This window comes from Melozone crissalis, unplaced genomic scaffold (genome assembly GCF_028551555.1).
Source record: "Melozone crissalis strain CALT ecotype California unplaced genomic scaffold, PUWL_Pcris_2 ptg000036l_1, whole genome shotgun sequence".
Classification (NCBI taxonomy): Eukaryota; Metazoa; Chordata; class Aves; order Passeriformes; family Passerellidae; genus Melozone; species Melozone crissalis.
In genome coordinates, this window is record NW_026535814.1 from 21492372 (window position 1) to 21509199 (window position 16828).

General features: G+C 40.9%; 1 protein-coding gene across 3 annotated transcripts in view; it reads right to left on the minus strand.

Moving 5' to 3' along the window:
• Positions 1–16828, minus strand: part of DYM (dymeclin) — a 209594-nt gene that overhangs the window by 43693 nt on the left and 149073 nt on the right. For all 3 annotated transcript variants that reach the window (XM_054283294.1, XM_054283293.1, XM_054283296.1), the window contains one exon: positions 158–340. In XM_054283294.1, coding sequence (XP_054139269.1) covers positions 158–340 — 183 coding nt within the window. The remainder of the gene's footprint in view (positions 1–157; positions 341–16828) is intronic.

Here is a 16828-nt window from a genome sequence, read left to right on the forward strand (position 1 = left end):
CACTGCCCAGAAGGCGTGTGCAGGCCCAAAAACAGACAAGAAAAATTCAACATTTTAAAACAAACTGGTAAAAAATGACAAATATTTTCCACCTCTCAAGAGTAAGAAGAGCTCAGATAACCAAGCGTAACTATCTCTGAAGTCAGGTACCACTCACCAGGTCTATATTTTGCATGATGTCCTGGAAGGAAGGGTGAGTCCGAAACTGCTCGAACAGATCGCGCTTGTAGAGCAGAGCGTACACCAGGTTGGGGTTGTGATGGAGGGAGTTGGTCAGGCAGGAGTTGATGATCTCCAGCATCATCCGGATCACTTCCTCAATCACATTCACGTCTTGTGCCTTTAAGAAAGGAGTGGAAGGTCAGTGTGCCCTCTTCCATTGTAAAATATTGAGTAATAAAGGCAGTGCAAAGGTAATTATTACTAATAAAGCTATTAGCTGGTAATGTTTCTATGGTGAGCAAATCTGGCATCCATGTGTCTGGAAAGGAATCTGTTTTCTCCAGTAATCACCAAAATTTTAATTGAAATGCATCATACTAGTACTCAGCCTCATAGCTTGATTCTCCCAACAGGAGCCATGACATAAAGCATTACCATATTGTAATCAGTCAGATTCATAAAGGTTAAGTGAACACAGTCTTTTCAACCCTTCCTATTCTAAGTAAAAGCACTTCAGCATATAATTAATTTATTACATTTTCTGTTGAGCCCCTATGCAGGAAGGAGGGATAGGGAAAAGGGAGAAAAAATAACAGAAATAAAAAACAGTGGGTGAAAAAGCAAAGGCAGGAGAAGAAAACTGACTGTATCAAACATCACTGCAACTCTGCAACTTCAACATCTGTCACTGTTACCAGACTTTTACTCTTTGACTCTTTTTTAAAATTATTTTCTTGGCATTGAAGAACACTTGCAACAAATGAAAAAAAGGAATCTCCTTTTGTAGTGCACTAAGCCTTCACACTAAGATTAACTTGTAGAGCTTTTCATTTTGTCAGTGCATTTGACAACTCAAACCTCCTAAGCTGAACAAGCTGGCATGTGAACTCCTGCCAGCTGCCTGGATTTCCCTCCTTGAGCTCCACATCGGGATATCTCCAATACAGTTATTCTGACTGCAGAGTTGTCTGTCCTGCCTTGGAATAGGGTAAGAAAAGGGCTCTTCTACCTTGTTTGTATCATTTAGGTTGTCTCCATCACATCAAAAACTGGACTGTGAGACTTTACATGTCTGGCAAGAATGAGAACCATACTAAACCAGCTTGCGCTTTTCTGCTGGGTATGAACAATGAAACCACCGATACTTCCTTTTGCTGGCTGCCCACAAAGTTCACTTTCTCAGTTATCACCACGCACTTAAATTCTTCACAAAAAGGCAGTACTTAGAGCATTTTCTTGGGCTGTCATTCAATCTGCACACAGTTATTTTCTACTATTAAGCAGCACTGTAGAAATTGTCATGTAGCAGATGTATGCTCTCTCCAAGACAGAAGAGAACACAGGAATTTTCATTATCCTGTTTAGATTCAAAAAGAGCAAAATTCTTTGCTACCACTTTGCTCTGGCTGATTTCAATGGGAAGCAAGGTGCATTTCTTCCTAGAAGTGTAGCTAACAGAATCCCAGAATGGTTTGGGTTGGAAGGAGCTTTAAAGCTCAGCCAGTTCCACCACAGCTTCACTTGGAAACCTGTGCCAGGGACCCCCACCCTCACAACAAGGATTCCTTTCTAATATTGCGTCTGTACCTGCCCTCTGGCAGTGGAAAGCCTTTCTCTCCTGTCCAATCTCTCCATCCCTTGTCCCAAATCCCTCTCCTAAATGGCCCTGTAGAAGGCAGCACCATGCCCCTAACCTGCTGCTCCATTTCTTTTGTGACACTGAGGACCATGGAGAAGTGAGATCCGATCATTATTCCCACACTACAGTCTGGTTATCACCAGCCCTTGTCTTCTATATGTACAAGGGAGATTTAAGTGGAAGTTTTTTGGAGCTCTTGTTTGAAGAGGAATATCTTGTGCACGCATTCCAGTAAAATTCCTTCTTTAGCAATGATACCTGATAGTGAAGGTTGCAGATTTTTTTCTGAATGTAAGTATCTCCTATTTTTAATGACTTTGCCACCTAAATTAGCATTGTAGTGTAGCTAACAATGACGGCAGAAACCCTTACAAAGCTGATTGCTGTCAATGGGATCACATTCTTCTATGACAGAAATAATCTTTACTTTCAAAATGCAGGTGGTTTCTCTGTCTGTAGTTACCTAGCTATTGTGCTATGAAACAGCATCCCAGGCAGGTGTTGTCAAGGGTATGTAATGGAAAATATTAGACAAAAATAGAAATAACTGCTTCAGCTGGCATCTGAAGAAAAATCCAGACCTAACTCACCTGGGGAATGGTGCTTGCCTATCAGATTTACTGCAGAATATGCTGTGTTATGGTATACTTTTAAAAACTCTGAGCACTGGCATACTTCTGCCCCCAATGCAGCAGGGTGAGCTAGTGACCAAGACACTATCCTAAAACACAGAATAGATGACTTTCACAGAAATATTATTATTCCAAATCAAGTGAGATCTGTCCAGTTACAGAAAGGTAACAAACCACACAACCACTTTTCAAAAACTAAATGTTTTTTTAATAAAAGGTGTGTTCAGCTTAAACCCCAGGTGTACAGCTAATTGAAAAAGAAAGCATTGCTAACCGTCTTCCAATAGGTTGCAGACTCTGCTAAAGACAGGCTTCAAACAATGAAAAGGTTCAGCGGTTATTACACAGTAACTAAATTTAACATTTTTAAGAGCTAATGGACAGAATCAACCATCTGTATTTCAGCTACTACATTGCAGGGGCAGAATCTGGGACCCCCCCATGAAGAAAAATAGGAGATATAGTGAAGATTTTTACTCACAACTGACTACATGAAAAAGAATTTATAAGATTAACTATGTCCATAAAAGACAGAGAAGCGGCACTGAATCCCTGTATTGCACATAGATCATCAGAACTGCCTGCTCCTATAATTAGAGATTGAATCATTCCTAAGGGTTTAAAAGTTTTCAAAACAAAGGAAAAAACAAGCATAAATCCAAGGACAGCATTTGGATAAGAAAGTGGAGAAATGCTGATAAAATGCCATATGGTTTTGTTGCTCTGTATCATCAGTATCAAGTTACAGACCCACTGCATCCAGACATAGTATCAAGATAGGAATAAATAAAGTTATATTAACATTTTGTTGTTGCAGTTTATCACCTTGTGGATTACTTTCAGAGCAGCTGAACACAGCTGAAATGCTGAATGTGCGTGGCCAAGGCACAGACTAACACATCATCCTCAGCAGAGAGGATGCTTAAATCCTTGTAAGATCATTTTTTTTACTGCATTAGCTGTCATATGAAAATAAAAGTCAAATATTGATTTGTGAAATGTAGACATGCTTCAATCTGTTGAACAGTACATTTAAAGAAGAGGAGTTAAAAGTTTCCTATTGCTTACAATTGACAAATTCAGTGTGGCACTCACATTTAAAATTACTACAATATTCCTTTACAAAGCAGGGCTCAGATAATGCCTCTGTCAATATCAATGCGTATCAGTCCTCTCCCACCTATTTTTTGCTTATTCCCATAGAAATAATTATAACCATAATTAAAAAGAAAAGTGGAAGCTAAAAGCTCAGTACCAACTCTGTGAGACTGAAATCATGCCTGCAAAGGGGATGGGAATGTAGGCACAGCCTTTGCATTACTGTGGGTAATTCTAGGTAGTCACTTAATGTCCTTTCTCAGGAGAGAAGTTAAATGTGGTGCTTTTTTGCAAAGATTCTAACTTTTAAAGCAAAAAGACAGATGTTTGGTTATGTTCTAGATGCACAAGGGATAAACCAACCAGTGACAGCTAAAAGACAGCCATGTCTTTTACATACATGCCCAGGTACACGTCTGGGTAGTTTTTTGGTAAAAGGAAAAAACAAGTAATCATGCCAGAAAAAAGAGGATGGAAATAAGCTGAGAGGATGCGGGGGAAAATACGATGAATGAGAACATTATCTGGGGAAAAACAATTTGAGTTTGATAAACACTATCAAGGAACACACAAAAGTTCAAAGCCAAGGCAAATGATAGGCAGAGCTGGATGTTCCTGGATCTGACCATCCTGGAATATTGTTGTTTTCTTTACTGCAATACAGTTAATAATTAACATGGTATCCTCCTGGGCAAACATTTCCACAGAATTAAATACTTACATCCTGATGTGTAAAACCACTTGGAAAGTATATGGCTTTTAAATATCAAGAGAAGGCAAGCAGCCTAACCATGAAACCCCAGGCATTTGCTCACAGTTAGCTCCTTACGGACATATTCACCCATCAAAAAACAAATCACTGTCAACAGAGGATGCAAAAACTCAATGTCACATAACACCTCTTTAATTTATGGTGCCCCATCTCCTGGTTCCCACAATGGAACACTCTGAGTGCTCATCCTTTTAATTCAATTTGACATTGAATTTATTTTAATTATTATGACCATAAAAAACTGATTTTAAAAATTCTATCATGAATGAATGCAAATCTCCACCCTCTAAATGTTACCAGTTCTGAGGAGATAAAGGGAGGCATGTCTTGTGTAATTCAGCTTAGTGTTGCATAACCATCCCTCGTGGTTGTACTGTCTAATATAAACAGAGGCAAAATTATTCAGCTTTCTGTTTTCTTCCCTCCAAAGTTAATTTATATAGAAATCAATAGCTGGTTGAAAAATCAGAATTTTGGTGACTTGTAATGCTATGAAATGGCATCAATAAGCAAAGGTGGAAATGTGTTTCTCTTCTATGATGAAATTAGCTCCTTGATTAGCCCAGTTTTTGACTGGAAGTCAAGCACTGCCCTTTTTCAGTGTGGTCCCCAGGGTATTGTGCAGCATGGATGGTGACAGATTTCTTAATGATATTTTGCATTTTTGATCACTAACCCAGGAAGATATGCAGCACACTCAGTCACAGCTGGCACAGGTCTTCAGAGCAGCTGTGGTTGCTCCATCCATGGATGCGTCCAAGGCCAGGTTGGATGGGGACCCTGGGATAGTGGAAGGTGTTCCTGCCCATGGCAGGGGAGGAACAAGATCAGCTCTAAGGTCCCTTCCAACCCAAACCATTCAGGGATTCTAGTCCGTGATTCTAAGAAGCATTAGTGAACAAACTTAAGTCTCGTATAATGTCCACATGACAATTACAAGCTTCAGACTATATATTATAGATATGATCATATATTTCTTTATAGCAAGCTGAAATTCACTTAAATGCAATGATCTGGTTTTCCTACCCTTTACCTGGATATACAGTAAACCCCAATCCAAAGCAATGAATAATTGTAAGCCTAAAGAGGTCTACTTTTAAACTTTTTAAAAAATTCGAGATCTAACAGAGCAACTTTTCCTTTGTGGCAAGATCCATGTGAATGGAGTTATGCACCATATGACAATGGGTGCAGACACCCAGGTCACTTGTGTGTACTAAAAAAAGCCTCATTTCTCACTGTGCATTCACATCACAGCGATTTTCCAGCCAAATTATACTTCCAGCTAAATAACTGCTAATTATATAGTTAGCAAAATAAGCAGGAAGAAGCTTATCTGCCTAAAAAAAGCAAAACCTGAGCAGGGATTGGTAAGGGAGTATGCTACAACTGCACAATGTAAATAGGGTGAAAGAAAACAGCAAGACAACATATTGTGCTGAAGTCTTAATTCAAAGAAACCTGATGAAATAAAGTGGAAATGTCACATGTAATTGCAAAAGAAATACTTGATGGAAATGCAAGCTGACAAAAAAACATGTCCTAACACACTTCTGAACTTAACTGCTTATGACAATGAATGGCTCTTAGTGAGCGGGAACTCGCTGCCAGTAATAAAATGCTTTGACATTTGAATTTTCAAAAGTGCAAGCTGCTTTGTGTCAAAGCTTGGTGGCTTTAGCTCATTCTGACCAACACTGCTGGTCCCTCTCCGGCAGAGCCAGGAGTGCACACAGTGTGCAAAAGCTGTGAAGCAGCTACTTAAAACAGCTGGACATGATGTAATAGCTTCCTTCCCAGGAACTCCACAATTCACAGAAGGAAAACCATCTTGGACTCACCACTCTCCCTGCTAGGTCTGAGTGACCCCTTAAGGACATCAGCTCCCCTTGCCTCTCTTTGCAACTCAGAGAATCCCAGGATGGTTTGGGTTGGGAGGAACCTTAAAAGCCATCTTGTTCCACCCTCTCTGCCATGGGCAGGGACAGCGGGACAGCTCCCACTGTCCCAGGCTGCTCCCAGCCCCATCCAGCCTGGCCTGGGGCACTGCCAGGGATCCAGGGGCAGCCACAGCTGCTCTGGGCACCCTGGGCCAGGGCCTGCCCACCCTCCCAGCCAGCAATTCCTAATTCCCAATGTGCCAAAATCTGTCCCTGCCCTCTGGCAGTGGGAGCCATTGCCTGGGTGCTGTCCCTGCCTGCCTTGTCCCCAGGGGCTGTGCAGCTCTCCTGGAGCCCCTGCAGGCCCTGGAATGTCAGGAAGGTCTGCACCATGTCTGTGTTGCTGTATCCACATTGTGGGACCACCCATCATCTTCAGAGCTGAGGCTGAAGGCCTCATATAGATGTAGGAATAGAGAAAAGGTGAGGGTGGAGGCTGCGCAGGCAACTGTAATTATGGCTGTTCTCCATGCTGAGCCCCTGTCCGTGATGACTCACTATAGCTCTTCATCTGTAGTATTTTCAGTGAGATTCAACAATTTGTGAACATAAATTATAAAAAATTATAGTCATAAACAACTACTTCCTTCATGACGCAGATATGACTATAAAGGCAATTTTGTCAGCAATGAAAAAAAAAGAAAACCATACATACCCTGCACAATTAACAGATATCAAAAGGACTAAGAATGCAAAATTAACCCCAAACAGACAACTTCTGTGATTTTTTTTCTACCAGGGAGAAACCAACAGGAAAAATTTGGTAAATTATTTCAGATCCATAAGCTGCAGTCACACAAAATAGAGCTGAACAGACAGTTTCAGTTCATTTTACATTACTTTTTCTTTTCATCTGGCTTTGTACATACTAAAGAATACTTCAATGAATTATGCTTTTGGACATGCAGTAGTTACTACTTCTGCCTGTAATGCAGCTATTCCAGATTTTAGGGTGGTACCCCTCAATCCTTTGTGAGGAATAGACAATACACGCTACAAGGAATTTCACCTTGATAACACAATTTATCAGCATCCACAATTGTAATTACATAGATTTCCCTTTCTCTTTATTGAGGAATATCTATAGTTAAATATTTTCAAATTATTTACTTTATTTTTAGTTAGTTTAAGAGAAGCATATGTATCTTGTTTGTATTAGCTTTGGGGAGCTTCCAAGAGAGCTGTCTGAATTTCCTGCACTTTCAGCAGAAAATAAAACCTTCAACAAAATAAACTTGCTCTGCCAAAGGAGTGGAAGAACGGAAAGGAATGAAGGAAGCTCACAAGAAAGCTGTTCTTACCCTCAGTGAGCAAAGCAACTTCAAAGCCAAGCCTTTGGTGACCAGAATCTTATCTTTATCTCTTTTACTGGCAATACTCTTTGGCTGTTCTATGTCAAGCTTTTGGTAAAGTAGGTACTACGTGAAAAAATGCAGGGCCTATGGTGATTATAACCTCAAGTATTAACCCTGCCATCTCTGATCACTGCTTAGAAATGAAAGCACTGCTGTCACACAGCAGAGCTGTTTGTTGCCAGACACTTGGCTAAATAAACTGTCCATCCTGACATTCCTCCTCTCCTTCCCAAGCAACTGGCAAGCTGAGCGTGCAGGTTTTCAGCCAGGCTGAGCCAGTCTGTGTGGGAGCACACTTCCCACAAGGAACACAGCGTTTCCAGCCCATATCCCAATGCCAACACCCACCACAGCCCACGACAAGGAGGAAATGCCATGGAGTGTGTCCTGCCCCAGAGGAACAGGCCCAGGAGCAGTCTGCTCCGAAGGAAAATACACCACAGGACACCTGCCAAGGCAGCAAGCCCAACTGCCTTCCTGCTCCAAACCCCTGCTTTCCCAGCTTGCACGGGCCCAGGAAATACTGAGCCATTTCTGAGGACACAAATATAACCCAGGGAAGGTGCAGCTGCTTCATTGGTACTTCTTACATGACTTCACCATACTGTGTTTATTATCCAGCTGACCTACAGCTAACCCACTGCTCATCTCCTGCTCACCCCATCACTTTCATCTCTTCTTCCATCCATGCCCTTCCTGTGTTTGAAATTCCAATCCTAAACCACTTCACTTTGAAATATTTTAACTTATCCTCCATTTCCTTCAAAGTCAGGCTCCAGAATCAATCAAAAACTACTATAAAACTGCCCAGATTCCTTCAGTGCTTTACTGATTCTTGGTGATGCCTCAGTCTCACAGCCCTGTGTCATTTTTACCTGTTTACTGAGGATTTTGCAATTTCCAGAGTCACAGAAACCCAAAATGGTTTGGTTTGGAAGGTTTATTGGCAGGGACACCTTATACTAGATCAGCAAATGAAATCAAATAACCTGATTTTCACCAAACTAGCTTAGAAAAGGCAAATTATTCTGGAAGACATCTACCCAGGGTCAAGCTTCAGAGGCTGGTCTAAGCCCCCAAGAAGCTTCAGCATAAGGGGATCCACCACAACAGCCAAAATACCTGGAAGTCACCAGTTGGGAACTCTAACACTCAAAGACACTATTCCCAAACCACATGCAACAATGACAACAGAATGCAAACAGTATTTAGTAAAACTGAACCCAATCATTTTCTAAGATCACACAAAACCTGGGAAGCAACTGCTACTAGAAGATGACAACATTTCTACTAAGAAAATTAAAACGGTGAATTTTTATTTAGTCATACCATGCTTGAAATACTAATGAGGTTTTGTTGCTGTTGAAAGGAAATGAAGATTTCTCCATTTCTCCACGAAACTTAGCAGTATTCCCTAGAGGTATGGGAAGATTTTGTTTAGTTTGACTGGTAGAACAAGAAAGAACAAGTCCCATATGCAACCCCAACTCCACCATACAAAGGTAAAATAGATCATCCTGATACAGGCTTTAATTAAGAGAACCAATCGACCTTGAGGAGAGTTCGAGGACTTTAAAGACATTCCCCAAGTGAAAAAGTTTCTGATTTCAGCCCTACACATTCAGCTTAGCTGCAAAATGTCACCAGCAAAACTGTTTGGAGAAGTTACACAGCAGTAAGCGCTGCAAGAACTGAAACCTTGACAATTATCATGGAATGATAACCATCACTGGATGGTTTGGGTTGGAAGGGAAAGAGACCATCTTGCTCCACCCCCTCTGCCATGGGCAGGGACACCTCCCACTGTCCCAGGCTGCTCCAAGCCCCATCCAATCTGGCTTCCAGGGATCCAGGGGCAGCCACAGCTGCTCTGGGCACCCGGGGCCAGGGCCTGCCCACCCTCCCAGCCAGCAATTCCTAATTCCCAATGTGCCAAAATCTGTCCCTGCCCTCTGGCAGTGGAAGGTATTTCCCCTTGTCCTGTCACTCCATGCTCTTGTAAAAAGTACTTTTCTACTTTGTGGGATCCCATCAGGAGCAATGCAGGTCTCATATAAGACAAAGTTTCCAATTTATGCATTAAACCCAACAGTAGTATTAATAGCAATGTAAATAGTACCTACTGAAATCTGTAGATCTTAATGTGTATCTTAGAGATGATTTCTGATGAGGCTCTTTGAAGCAAGTGAGTGGTTCTCCAAAAAGGAGCAAATTTAACAATTTACTATGAAGATACAGTTGCTAATACAGGCATTCAGTTTTGTGTTTGACTTCATAGTTAACTCCAGGTTTAAGCATCCTTACCATATTTTAATGTTTCTTTCAAATGGGCTCTTATTCTTTCTATTCTATGTGATGTTTATTTCAATTAACATATTTAATTGAAATAAAACCCATATTTTTATCATGAAGAAGAATAAGATGGCAAAACATCACATCTTGCAAATGGCCAGAAAAACCCCACCAATTAGCAGTTAAAACCCAACAATTTTCTTAATGTTTTTCCTTCCCACCTCCCAAATTTTACTACATACAATACACTACAGTTGCAGGAAGTAATTAATCTGCCAGTACCCTCACCCCAGCATAATCCCTGACTATATTATCAAATATTTTCTTCATCCTTCATATTATGCTTAGCAGTAATAACTGTAACACTGTCTGCAGAAGTACATATACAACTATTAGCATGTTTCCTGTGAACCACCTGCTGTCACTCGAGAAAATCACCCAGTATTTACAGATTACACCAATCCTGGTGTCAGCTCTGGGCCCTCAGGACAACAGGGACACTGAGGGGCTGGAGCGTGTCCAGGGCAGGGAACGGAGCTGGGAAGGGGCTGGAGCCCCAGGAGAGGCTGAGGGAGCTGGGCAGGGGCTGAGCCTGGAGCAAAGGAGGCTCAGGGGGGCCCTTGTGGCTCTGCACAGCTCCTGACAGGAGGGCACAGCCGGGGGGGTCGGGCTGTGCTCCCAGGGAACAGGGACAGGAGCAGAGGGAACGGCCTCAGGCTGTGCTGCTGGAAGTTCAAGTTCAACAGTAGGGAAAATTTCTTTCATAAAAGGGCTGTCCAGCCCTGGCACAGCTGCCCAGAGTGGAGTCCCCACCCCTGGAGGGATCTAATAGCCATGTGGATGTGGCACTTGGGGACTTGGGCCAGTGGTAGCCTTGGCAGCTGGGGGAATGACTCAATGACTTTTCCAACCCAGACCTGAGAGGGCTTTTCCAAAGCAAATGGATCCTACAATTCTATGGTCTTGCAGACCAACCTTCAGTGTCTAAGCAATTTTAATTGAGAAGGTACCAAAACAAGCTGAATATACACTGATCCCTGACTAAAGCTGTCAACTCCACAGAATCTGAATTCCTAAGTTCTCGTACGGTTCCTCACTGATCAGATCCTGTGGTTCAGCATCTCTGCTATGACACAGGAAAACCATCAATGCCTTGGAACTGTTCTCTCCCATTGAAAGTATCAATCTGAATAATTCTGACCCTATCTAAGAGAAAAAACTTCACACACAAGACTGTGTAATCCAAGTCCTCCATACAGAGACTGAATGGAGTTTCCATAATTTCCATACTATCCAAGCAGAAGATTTTCTGGTCCTGATGATGCACAGGATGTCAGTGGGAAAAGTCAGTGCTTCTCTCTACCCAGTAGCCAAAAGATTCTGTATTCCTGCCCTTGGGGTGAAAATTGCTATTGAAATTTCTGTGGGAGGAATAAGAAAGTGAGAAGGGGTTCACAGAGCAGACATATCCATCATTACAATTCGGGGAATATCAAGGAGGCAAGGGAATGGTGTTACTGCCAAGGCCACACCCTGCCCCTGCTGCCACAGAGCAAGACTCCTGCTCTGCTCAAACACCAAAAATCACTGCAAGGGGACACTGGGATGGGTAAGACAACAATAGAAAAGCACCACAAAACAGAAAAAAAAACCCTCTTGACAATATTAGGCGTGTCTAAAAACAGTAATTACAAAAAAGGTAGATTTAACCTGTTGCTGTTCGTGTAGAAGGTTACAATGTGCACACATGAAAGTTTATACCATGGTTCGTAGTAAACCGCAGCAGTGCATGATACAAAATGTCAGGTCCCAGGTAGCAGACAGCCGACAAGATGTTATGGCACAAGATTCCCAAACTCCTGTGAGCAGGAATAAGCTGCTTTACAGCCATCATCTCACACCAGCGCTGAAGATAAATCATGGAAAATGCTTTTATTTCTTATGATACTTTAAAAGATAGCAGCATGGTTAAAGAAGTAATTCTTTATGACACCACTCAGCACATGTGCTATATTCATTCTTTCAGTGGTGTTAAATATTTTGAAAATTAAAGGGAATAGCTTAACAAAGATATGTGAAACCTATCAGAAAAATCACACTATTGAGCTTTGAAGTGGTTTTCAGTATAAGGGAGATAGGTTCTTCTAAGATTAGAAAATATAAGAAAGTGGCTTTGTTTTCCTCTTACCTTTCCAATTCTTCAAAACTAGTCACTGACAGTAAAAGTATCATTTATTATATTAACCTGGGCCCAAAAAACCTCCATGAACAAATTTCAAGAACTGCTCTCTTGAGCTGAATGAAATGGAAATTGTAAGGAGATGAGAAAGAGCCTTCTGAGGGCTGACAGCAAACAAACCAAGTAAATGGGTATCTTTTAGATTAAATCTGTTTTTACTACATTCCATCTTATTTTTGAAATACATTTGGTCACAAAGACACTGCATCAGTTCTGATAAACACAGAAGTTGCCGACCACTGTGCTGCTAAATGTTCTGGAAGCACAGAGCAGCTGCAGCCTGAATGCCAAAAAACCAAACCTTTAACTGAGATGTGGAAAACCCAAAACTCACAGAAAATAATTGCAGAAGTCTATGTACAGAGGCATTTGTTCCAAAATGAACTATGAGCAACAGATGGTATTTTCTCAGATTTTGAGGCACAATGCTCCTGATGGAAATATGTAAAAATTGCATTATCCAACTAAATAAAATTTCCTGAAATATTTATGAAGCCTTGTCTATTTTGGGACCAAAGTTAATTTTGTATAGCCTGGTTCATAAAGCTCAGCAGTGACAGACAGGGACAAGATGAGAGATTACTGCTGAAAGACAGTGAAGCACCTGGGTATGTTGTACATCCATCCCAGAGTCCCTCAACTCTTCCTCACCAAATCCTGCTTGTGACTATAACTGGTTACCTATAATTTACACTAAGTTTTCTAACAAACTTTAATTAACTTACCACACATTAAGATGGCTAATGTACTGCAGAAAAATAATTTTACGTATCAGAAAAATTCCACAAAGTTTTTTCCCATGGGAATGTAACATGACTCTTCCTATTGACTCAATTTATCAAAATCTAGAAGATTAGTACTGGAATGGGAAAACTTGTCATTATTTGTTCAGATAACTTTTTTTGGCTGCATTGAGTAAGCATCTTATTTCTCTGTGAGTGCCACAAATTATCTGCTGGTGAGTAGATGAAAGAACTGCCTTTGGGAACTGCAACATCCATTTTCTCCACAGTTTATCTGGGGAGAACAGATATACTTCAGATAATGAGTCCTATTGCAGTGAATAAAGCAAATTGAACCTGCAATGTTACAATACATCTTATTTTCTCTAGAACAGGACGGCTGTTTTTCGTTATTAGCCAACATTATCTTTGAGGTCAAGGGTTTGGGTTAACACACACACAAATGCTGGAGTGGAACAGGCTCTGTACACACAGTGCCAGCTTGACAGCAACACAAAAATGCATTGGAACACAATGTCTTTGGAGAATGTGTTGTTCAGTAGTGGGCCACAGCTCACCCAGCTTGGGCTCCAGCCTGAGTATGAGCAAGAGCAGCTCTGGAAGAGCTCCACCACATTCCAGTAACATATCTGAAGGGCAAATGGGAAAAAAAAAAAAAAAAAGGTATCTTACGTGTCTCAACTTTGTTTCAGAGAAGTGAAGGCAATCAGACATCTCCCAAAAGTGCTGGGGATAACAAATACAGGAGGATTAAACCATGGCAATGTATTAGAGGCTTGTCTCCCCAGAGCCTTCTCTTCCCCAAGCTGAACGCCCCTAGTTCTCTAACTCTAACTCGGAGACTGTTAAGAATTGCTACTTTTTGTGCAAAATCTGGGTTATTGTTTCTATAATTAACCAATTCTGTGGAAGAATTCCAATTTATAAAAACTGACTTAGCATATGAAATATGCAATGTATTCCACTAATTCGCTTAGTTCCTAATCAACAAAGAAATGAGAAAATTAGGAGAAATAGCTGATTACATGAAAGGGAATTAAAAGTTTATCTTTTCAATTACACCTGTGAAAAACATTAGGTTGCCCATACAATTCAATAAAAATGAGTAACAGACTTATAAATTTCTGTTTCTTCTAAATACATTCTCTAAATTTTCTGAGAGGTTTTTCAGGAAGGTATTTCACAGAGAACAAGAATCCACTCTTGTCAGTGGAGATAAACAAAATGTAAATTCTCCCTTCTACATTTCTTTAAATCTGTTTTCAGGCCAGGTGATGAGGAAATCAGTTTTCAGTAAGTGGCTTATTTTGCTCCATGTGATACTTCATATGAGCAGCAGAGAGGAGCCTACCCTTTTTCAAAATCCAATTTTGGTTTTGGATTTCTGTCTATATTAATAATTTTTCATATCCAAGCCTTTTTCTTATTCACTTCATACCAAGACTGTCTTTTAATATGGTTGACTCATTCCCTTTAAAATACTCTCCTTGCCTTCAACCCATCATTCAGTCTCCTGGCCACCCACACTGCCAATCAGCAGCAGTTGTGTAACATTATAGGTAATACTAACAACAGCCACCAGTGGGAGAATTGCCCTCGGCATGACACTGTGAAATGCTGCTCAGGGGGCACAAGACCTCTCCGAGAAGATAAATTGTAAACTGATGAGATTAACTTGCTTCAGTAACACGGACACAACATGTAATAAATGTGGCTCTGCAGAGGTTGAAAATGGTCCTGTTTCAACATTTTATAGAATTACAGAACTGTTTAGGTTGGAAAAGCCCACAGAGATGGAGTCCAACCATTCTCCCAGCACTGCCAAGGCTACCACTGACCCAAGTCCCCAGGTGCCACATCCACATGGCTTCTAAATCCCTACAAGGATGGGGACTCAGCACTGCCCTGGGCAGCTGTCCCACGGCTGGACAAGCCTTTCCATGAAGAATTTTCCCCAATGTCCACCCTGAGCCAGCCCTGGCCCAGCCTGAGGCCGTTCCCTCTGCTCCTGTCCCTGTTCCCCCCGGCTGTGCCCTCCTGTCAGGAGCTGTGCAGAGCCACAAGGGCCCCCCTGAGCCTCCTTTGCTCCAGGCTCAACCCCTTCCCAGCTCCCTCAGCCTCTCCTGGGGCTCCAGCCCCTTCCCAGCTCCGTTCCCTGCCCTGGACACGCTCCAGCCCCTCGGTGTCTCTCTTGTGCTGAGGGCCCAGAGCTGTCCCCAGCACTGGAGGTGTGGACATTTCATTTCAGACAGATTTGAGCAGCATCTCCACAAGTGAATAACTTCTTCCATCATTTTATCCAATGTGAAGCACACTATCTTCCTCTTATAGCATGTTTCTCAAAATCACTGTGTCTTGGTTCACCCTAATTTCTATTATTTTCTTTGTCTTTCCAGTGTCAAAGCACAGATATCTGCAATGAAGGAGTCTGAAGATCTATGTTTGGTTACTTTTTAAATAACTTCTTAGTATCCTTTGGTAGTAATGGATGGCTTTTTTTAAAACAACTAAAAACATACAAAAATGTCACTGGTTAGTCTGTAAATGTCCCTGTAAAATATGAAGAGGAGAAATTGGAAATGGAAGGTACAACATGTTCCGCCAATATCTCATAGAGAAAAAGCAGCACACAGAAATTCCAATTCCAGTTAGACATTTAGTACCAAACAGCCTAAAAGGTTTGGTACATATGTTCTTCCTCGTCCATTTCCTCTACTTTATATGGCTGCATGTTTAAAAAAACAATTACCGGGATGTTTATAACATATGGTCACATACTTATGGTTTTAAAGCACTACATTTTTCAATCAAAACCTTGCGTTAGGAACACCAGAAAATTGTTTTAATGCATTGTTGAAATAGATTGCTGTTATAAAAATAAATCCTACTCTTTGGAGAGCTACTGCATTAGTTTGTTCTGTTTGTCTGTGGACGTCTGACCAAGATGAACCATCCAGGTGAATAATTGGTTTCTGAGAAACCCTGAACAACCCACTCATGTGAAAGAGGCAGCAGGAAAAGCATCTAATGACCAAATCAGCAAAGAAGGGCGCTTTGGAGATCAGTACTGCTGCTTTTTCCATCCAAACACTTCAATACTTGCCATTAGTGTGAATAAAACAAATGTTGGTTTACATGGCAGTAATAAACAGTTCTATAGAGAGGCCTATGAGGGCTTTATCTGAATAATGCATCACATTTTCTATCTACAGCTACATCTAAGGCCCTTCTAAAACAAGCGTTCCCAGGCTTCCAGTTCTCTCAAATGCAACCCAATTAGCTGTGCAGGAAAAAAATCAGCATACAAAGTTCTCCTGCTTAACTTAGGGAGGAGCAAAGGAACCCCAAGATCTCATCCTTTTATAAAACAATCTCTTACAATTTCTTCAGTTTAATCACCTCTTTTAAGAACACTCATTTAAGCAGTCTTCTCAAAAAACATGGGGTTTGAGTGCAGACTTTGAACAAATGCCATAATTTATACCCTTTACTGCAAAATAATGACAATGTCCTAAAGCTCTACAACTATTTTAAAGAAGAAAAAGTAAAAAATTATTATCATGTTTGGTTTATTTCAAATGTTTCTAACAAGCAAAACAAGGGGTTTTGAAATTTAGCAGGTGTTCTTCCATTTATTTGTTTTCCTTTCTCATAAACCTGAAGAATGAAAGATTTTAAATCAGATAATTATAAGATGCTACTGCCATAGTATATGTTCCTTCAAACCAAATTAATTTTCATCCCTATTTGCCAAAATAATGAGAATTTCTAAGTGAAATAAAGCTTAAAACCATCTATGTAACACAAATACCAGACACCAATGGCACTTTTGTAGAAGTCCTGGGTGATGAAAGACCAACATCCTATTGAAGAACATCATCTTGATGTTCTTCAATGTATTTAATGTAAAAATCTTTCAATCACAAGAAATGTATTTGTAAAGACATAATAATGCA